The sequence below is a fragment of the Miscanthus floridulus genome, chromosome 18 (assembly GCF_019320115.1).
Source record: "Miscanthus floridulus cultivar M001 chromosome 18, ASM1932011v1, whole genome shotgun sequence".
Taxonomy (NCBI): domain Eukaryota; kingdom Viridiplantae; phylum Streptophyta; class Magnoliopsida; order Poales; family Poaceae; genus Miscanthus; species Miscanthus floridulus.
In genome coordinates this window covers 131,326,357-131,334,099 of record NC_089597.1, presented here as the reverse complement: position 1 = coordinate 131,334,099, position 7,743 = coordinate 131,326,357, and the positions used below count along the sequence as shown (strand labels likewise).

The 7,743-nt window shown below is 46.4% G+C and overlaps 1 protein-coding gene across 1 annotated transcript; it reads right to left on the bottom strand.

Moving 5' to 3' along the window:
* Positions 1–384: 384 nt before the first annotated feature.
* Positions 385–1,617, bottom strand: LOC136522674 (chitinase 1-like). Its single transcript, XM_066516485.1, has one exon. It carries the CDS (start codon positions 1,603–1,605, stop codon positions 571–573), a length of 1,035 nt encoding a protein of 344 aa, XP_066372582.1. The 5' UTR covers positions 1,606–1,617; the 3' UTR covers positions 385–570.
* Between the last annotated feature and the right edge of the window lie 6,126 nt (positions 1,618–7,743).

The window sequence follows — 7,743 nt, the reverse complement described above, 5'->3', positions numbered from 1 at the left end:
ATGAAATCCTGGTTTGCCCCTAGTCGACACGTACAGGTGCAAGGTACCTGGCCGTCGAGATGCGCAGGGCGGGCGTGGTCGCCGAGGCGTTCCGGCCCGACCACGGCCATCGGGGCACATCAGTGCAGGCACGAGCACCGGGGCGCGCGGGCCTAGCCATGGCCGTTAGGGCACGCGGGGGCGAGCACGGCCGCCAGAGCGCATAGGCCGACCGCGGCCGCCGGGGCACGCCAGCGCAGGCGTGCGCGCAGGCCGCCATGGCACACCCCGAACAGAGGTAGAAGAAGCGGGCTATGCACAGAGTGGCCGAACAGAGGAAAAAGAAAATAAGAGGGGTACGGTACGGTGAAAAAATAAAAAAGATAAGGTATCGTAGCCTTTCGGTCTCCTTTCTTTCATGTAAGGAGCTGTTTTGGGAAACGGGTACCAAAACGGCTCCAGTTCCATCTGAAGAGCTGTTCTTGGAGTTGAAGAAAAAAAAATAGAAGTAAAGTTGTGCCAAATCGGGCCTTATTGTATCGCTAATATACTTACGTGGCCACTGCATGCATGCTGATATATATTGATCATCTAGTTGAAGGAACTCTGGTTGCCGCAGTCCAAGTTGTCGCCGTAGCTGACCCCAAGCAAGTCGCAGTAGCGTTTGTAGAACCCGATCCGGCTGGCGACGCGGCTATCACCGGCGCCGTGGCCGCACTCGAGGCCGCCGTTGACGATGTTGGTGACGACGCCATAACCCGGCAGCCTGCCGGCGGCGGTGTCAGCTCCGGAGGGCGTCCACTTCCTCGTCATGACGGCGTGGCACGACGGCTTGGGCGACTGCGGCGTCATCCAGAACCAGACGGCGGTCTTGAAGGAGAGGACGGGGTCGGTGGCGACCAGGTCCGGGTTGGCGAGGATCCGGGCGCCGATGGCATGGCCGGCTTGTCCGTAGTTGTAGTTGTAGGAGATCTGGATGGGTCCGCGGCCGTAGTACTTCTTCCCGGCGGCGCACGGCCACTGCGTGCTGGGCCCGCAGAAGTCCGCCGCCCCTGCCGCGGCGCCCTGCTCTTCCTTGAAGCAGTAGCCCCAGGCGTAGGGGCCGTCGGGCGCCGTCGCCCACCCGCCCGTCGTCTCGTGCGACGTCTGCGCCAGGAACGCCGCAAGCTCGCGTTTTCGGGTGTGGGCGCTGCCTGTGGTGCCGAAGCCCGGGAACGCTTTCGCCGCCGCGAGGAAGTCCGCGTAGGTGTAGAAGCCGTTGGCAGGGCACGCCGCGTCGTTGCGGTGGAGGAGCATCTGGTTGAACAGGGACTCGGAGATGATGGATGCCGCGCCGCCGCGGCCGCCGCTCGGGGGGTTAGGGGTTGGACGGGGACGCGGAGTGGGAGTGGGAGTGGGAGCGGGAGTGGGAAGGGGAGGGGACGTCGGGGTGCCGCCGCAGCTGCCGCTGCACTGGCCCTGGCAGCCGTCGCCGCAGTAGTCGGAGGTGGAGCCGCACCAGCCCCACTGGCTGCAGCAGAGGCAGCTGGGGCAGAGCGCGCCGCCAGCCTGCGAACCGCACTGCTCGGCGCGCGCGGACATGGCGAAGAAGGCAGCAGTGGCCACCACCGCCAGTGCTCTCGTCATCGTGAGAAGCTAGCAATGTAGCTCACTCGATCGATCTGTATCTGTTGGTGTGTGAAGGAAGCGGTGGGCAAGCATGTCTTTATATAGGTATCATGGCGCAGCATGTGCATATGGTGGATGGATCCCTATCGGCAAGCTTCATCTGTCACATACAGAATCCACTCTTGGAACCAACGTACGTATAGGACAAGCTTGCCCACCTCTAATAGATCGACCGTGCATACTAACGCTACGGGCCACATTAAGGACAAACTTAATTGATTTATTCACAAAATAGAACAATTAGTATGTTTGGTTTGGGGATTCACTTAGCTGTCATGGGGTGGTCCGGCATGCACTCGTCTGACGTTTTTTCAGGAGCGAGTGTGTTCCTCTGCTACTGGCCTATCCAAGCGCTACGAGGAATGTATTGAGAACAGATGGCTGCAGTCCCAAACGGATTGATCAGCTTCTCGGATGTTGGTTCAGATGATTTCGGCTGGTGTCATTCTACAAACCAAACAGGCTGTAAGCAAATGCATCAATTCATGTCCCTTGAGAACAGGCCAAATTAATTGTTTAGGGGTATCCGATATCTCTTTGTCAAGCATGAATATCAGAGCTTTCAGCCAGATAAAAACTCCTTTTTCAACAGACAGATCATTGGTTCTTAAATCCTTGTAATTCATTTTCTCTAGGTCAAGCATCATGCATGACAAGGCTCTCGAACGATCATTTTCCACCAAGCATAGCATCTGTAGTAAACTCATATAGAACCAAAAGAAGAAGAAAAAAATAACTAACACTCATCTAGAAGCTGAATTCACGAACATTCAAATGGCATACAACAAAGTAGGGGCAATTGGAGCACGGGCAGGTAAGTGTAATTTTTCGTGGTAAAATTCATTCAGCTACAGCTAACGGATCTGACTCCTGGCAGAAGAGTGTTTTTTTTTTTTTTTTTGAGGGAACAGAAGAGTGCTTCTCATCGTTACAATGAGCTAAGTCAGATAAGTTGACTCAGTTGTAGGGCTCAGGACAAGGCTACAAAGTTTTTTATTAGTTAAGCAGAAATCAGTGAGTCTACCTCGTAAGCATTGATGTCTGAGAAGAGAGTCTGCAAGTGCAAGGATCTCTGTTGGCTAGCTTCATCTGTCGGAATCCACTCTTGGAACCCACGAGCAGTAGTAGTCGTAAGTATAGGACGATGGGAGGATGAGGATCATATATATTATTAGTATATTCATCATCGATCTTAACATTATGATGGGCAGGGAGAGAGACGTACGTGTGTGGTACAATTAATCATGCGCCATCACTGATGTAAATAACCATAGTACGGCGTAAAGATCATTGTGCTTGATAAAATGACTATTCAAAAGCAATTTACACTGATGTTACACACAAGTTACACTCAAATATGAAAAGTAAAACATGATATAATAAGGTGTAAATTAGATTAGGTTAATTAGAGTCATAACTCATAAGGCGTATAATCAATGTAGTTGAATTAATAAAATGTTAATTTCACTAGATTATGTGAGGCTCAGTACATTAAAATCTTTGGAAGCTTGAGAAGACTCCATACACACAAACAGGGGCGAATTAAGCTTCCTTAGGGCCAACCTGCAGATGTCACAGGAGAAATAAATAAAGTATACTATAATGAACTATGTAAAGTGCTAACTGTTGTTCTGCGACATCACTCGATAGGGTCTCGTTTTGTTGGTAATATAATAATCTTTAAACCGACATTTTTAACTACTTGGTTGTGAAAATGCAGACCTTGACGGGCTGCCAAAACAACCTACCAATGGTGGAGATGGCTTAGGTCACACTGGGGCCTTGTTTAGATGCCATCCAAATTCCAAGTTTTTTCACTCTCTCTCCATCACATTAATTTTTAGCCGCTTGCATGGAGTATTAAATGTAGGTAAAAAAATAACTAATTACACAGTTTAGTTGGAAATCACGAGATGAATCTTTTGAGCCTAGTTGGTCCACGATTGGACAATATTTGCCAAATAAGACGAAAGTGGTACTATTCATCGGGTTCACTTTTTTTGCAAAGTGAACGAGGCCTGGTTAGGAATGCGGCACCAGGGGATCGACGACCTCGATCTCCACCCTCGTGTGCTGACAGGTACGGTTTGGGAACAGAGAGGAGCACGCGTACAAGCGATGTTACAACTGGTTATTAGGCATGAGGCTGGGTAATAATGAATCATGGAGGGAGTGATCGGCTTAGGTTGTTTAACACCAGAGTAATACAACACAATCACTACCGCTCATACGTCCTAGAGCCAACAGTGATTACTTATCATTGTAGGGTCATAAGCCTAGGATCCAAAAAATTCTGGCGAAGCTATTCACCTGGTAGTAATGGTATCTATCACTGCCGGCTCAAACCACACCATCTGACAGTAATATCAGTGATATAGATATCATTGCCGGCTCATATCAAGACCCATCAGTGATATATCATTGCCGGGTCAAGCCACCAACCGGCAGTGACAATTTCATATATCACTGCCGACTTTTGTATTGACCCCGCAATATTTTTTCCGACCATTGGATCCACCTAACTTCAATTCATTTATTCTCCACCATTGATCCCATGTACCACTGTTGCTTCTGGCTATAAAACTGGCGTCTGCCTCGCTGTCCCTAGCCTCGGACCCAGGAGCCACGCCATCCCCATCCATGACCCGCCCCCCATCCGCCTAGCGCCACCCTTGTCTCTGGCCGAGCATGACGCCCCGTCCCTAAACCGCGTGTTGTTGTCAGCCTCAGGAGAGTTGCCTTCGGTGAGCCATCCAACCTACATTCTCCATTGGTGCTTTACAGTAAATTGTAATACATTACAGTGAAGTTGGTCTTTTGAGATATGTGGATATGATATGCCTTTGTATTGTCCTCATCTGTATGCATGTACATCACATGACTAGAATTGTCTTAATTTTGTCAATATGCAACATGTCCTGATTTGCATTGTCCATATGTGTGTTCATGATCAGTCATGCAGGGTCCTCCACTTCCTCCTCAGTCACTTGGATTTATCCCTAGAGCTATGTCGTTCGTGCCAGCTTCATAGTCGGCACAATTCCCATTTTCGACCATAGTAAGTAATCTATTATCTTACACTCATTTAACATATATTCTTTTTCACCGTAACAAACTTTTGTAATTTACCGTAGCTGATTGAGCCGATTAGATGGCTCCAATATACACTCTGGTTTCTCGGAGTTATTGAAACATGAGACAACCATCGCCCATGGTGGAGAGGGATTTTGTTGTGCTATCCATCTCAACATTCCTAAAAGAAGGCCTAGGCCAGAAGATGTCTTAGAAATTGCTGTGGCAGGTAGGAGGCCGCTGAATCAAAGAACTGTTGAGAAAAAAATGTTGTGAGGAAATGTATGAATGAGTCTACCTGCAATGGATACATAATTCCCGACTTCTCGTCCATTCGGTGTCAAGCTTTACAGAGGGTAATCCAGATGTGCCAGCAGTTAGTGAGCTGATTACTCAGTGCAGTCAAGTAGATGTGGTATAGTTAAAGTGGTGCTCACATGTGTATATATATCATTTTCCATTCAACATTACTCGCATTCTATTTGTTGAGACCACTTGCAGGTCCCGTTTCATGATTTGACGTACGTTGCATGTAGCTTCCAGGCCATTCTAAAAGTTGTGGAGCAACTCGAGTACCAATGGTAGTATGCAGGTTCAAGGCTCACGACACAAAGATTGCTGGGTTACTTGAATTTTGTTTTAGGTCCTAACCCATTTGCAATGCCTCCAGATTGTTCATTCTATGGTAAACATTTTTTAAAAGAGCGCCAAAACTTATGACACCAACGTATCATTAGAGACACCATTTTCATAACGTGCTCATTCTGTGTCACAATTATTCGTACTTTTTTTCTATAAATTCAATCAAACATAAAAAGCTTAATTTAAGGCTGTCGTAGGAGTGAATTTATCTAGGGATGGAGTTGTACACAAATATGGAATTCCAGCCACGTTGTGCACTAAGAGGAGGGAGAGGGAAGGAGGTAGCAGGGTGATGGGGCATCTCGTAGGGACAAACAACCGGTGATGGCGGACAAGGGAGGACGAAGAGGTGGGTCGTTGTGCCCACGGCCCGAAAGGAAAGGTTTGAGCCCAAAAGAGTTTTCAAATTCAATAAAAGATTTTCTATTTCCTAGAATTTCTTAGATTTAGAGATGGGTTTGGTTTTAAATCAAGGAGGGTTTTATGGATGGAGTACCATCATATGTTCGGCACTCATAAGCAACGACAATTAAAACATCACACATGTGGGGTTGGTCCTATACGTGGATCCTATTGGCGGTACAAAATAAAACCTATGGTGCACGTCATGTTTATTTAAGCTATAGTAAAATTTAAAAAGATCAAACTTTTAGAGATTTTTCAACACATGGCAAAATTTCAGGATGTTATTATACCGTCGCCTAGCGCCAGCGGTCTGCAGGTTTCGTGCGCCACCGTCCAGCACCAGTGGTCTGTGGGCCTCGCATGCCACCAATCTGCTCGCTAATGGCCGCTACCGAGTCGCTTGCCACTCTGGGCGCACACAGACCCCAGCTAGAGTGTGCCTCATTTGAGTGGAGAGAGCATTAGGAGAAGAGAAAGAAGTGCATGGGAGGAGGATGAATGATTGGACATAATTTTATCTGGACTCACTCATAGAAATGTTGTGTTGGACAGAATGTTTTTTCTAGATACAGTGTCTTGTGACATAGAAACTACCATATAGTTTCTGCACAGGTCCTAATTAGCATAGTAGCAGCAACACATATAAATAATGCTAGATGATGCTTGCTGGCACTAAATTCTCTCTCTTTGTGTGTGTGTGTGTCAGGTTGCTTATGAGGCCAAACTCACTGATGGTTTCATATCCCAATTTTCAAGACTCCTATATATATGTTGGAAACAACGCAAATAAGTTTCATCATCATAAAACTCCTTTCAACCCATGGAACTTGCATTATCTCTCTTTTCATCTATACTCACTACTAGAAAACAAAAATTCCTTGCGGGTCCAGAATTTCATGAGTGCCAAATTCCAACCGCCATGGAATAATCATTTTCTTGAGGTTGTAGTAAACCACCAAGGTAATTTATAACCTTGGTGGTTCCACTCGGCCTCCGAAGAAATGTGCAATTTTTCTTGAGTGTTATTGTGAACCGCTAAGTAAAACAACCATTTCCTTGAGTGCTATTGTAAACCGCCAAGGAAAATCATTATTTTTTAAAATTAATACTATTTATGAATTTTTCAAATGACTTCGGCTAGAGAAATGATCTAAAACTTTCCAATTCAAACTTTTTTCACCTGAATTCGTTTAGAGTCTCAAATATGCATTGTAAAATTCACTAGAATGAATACAGAAGTAATGCATCGGTCAGTTAGTGACAATTGACTTTGGGTGCAGCAGTAAGGAAGCAACACAAGGCAAAAGGTTTCTTTTGAGATTTTAGAACTCTTTCTTGACACATTTTCTCGGGGGTTTCAGGCCCTCCAGAAAATATAGATATACTTGGCGGTTCACAAATTTTATTTTTTGATGCTTTGTAATTTTTGTCATGGCCCAATTTGCCAATGAAATCCCACTGACATTGGCTTGAGTGTAGAACGAAGTTTCCACTTGTGGTAGGCGCCGCGTGGAAGAAGGGTCGTGGACTTCGTAGAAGACTGGACTTTCAGCTGCCGGACGCCGCGGGGTCGGGGCCGATATTGACCATGACGTGCTTGTCGCCGCTTTTTCTCTGTGGGATTGCGCTGCACGTCACACTTACACATGCTGCGTGCATGCATGCATATCCGATCCAAATAAAAATATCTTGTTAAGGTTGGCATTGCGGTGACATATACACATACAAGTGCCTGTCAATTCAGCAGCTAGCTAGCATGTATATATAGAGCTTAATTTTACTTTTATCTGTCTCCTCCTCTCCTCTCTCGTGGATTTTTCATGAGTATATCAGGCTAGCTAGCAAGTATCTGTCTCTCATCCTATTAGCCGCAGCAATATATATAACGCACTGACTTCAGCAAGCATGCATGTGCCAACACGAAATCAATCATGAATCATCAATCAGAAAGTTCGTTCAAAAAAAAAAACTATCATC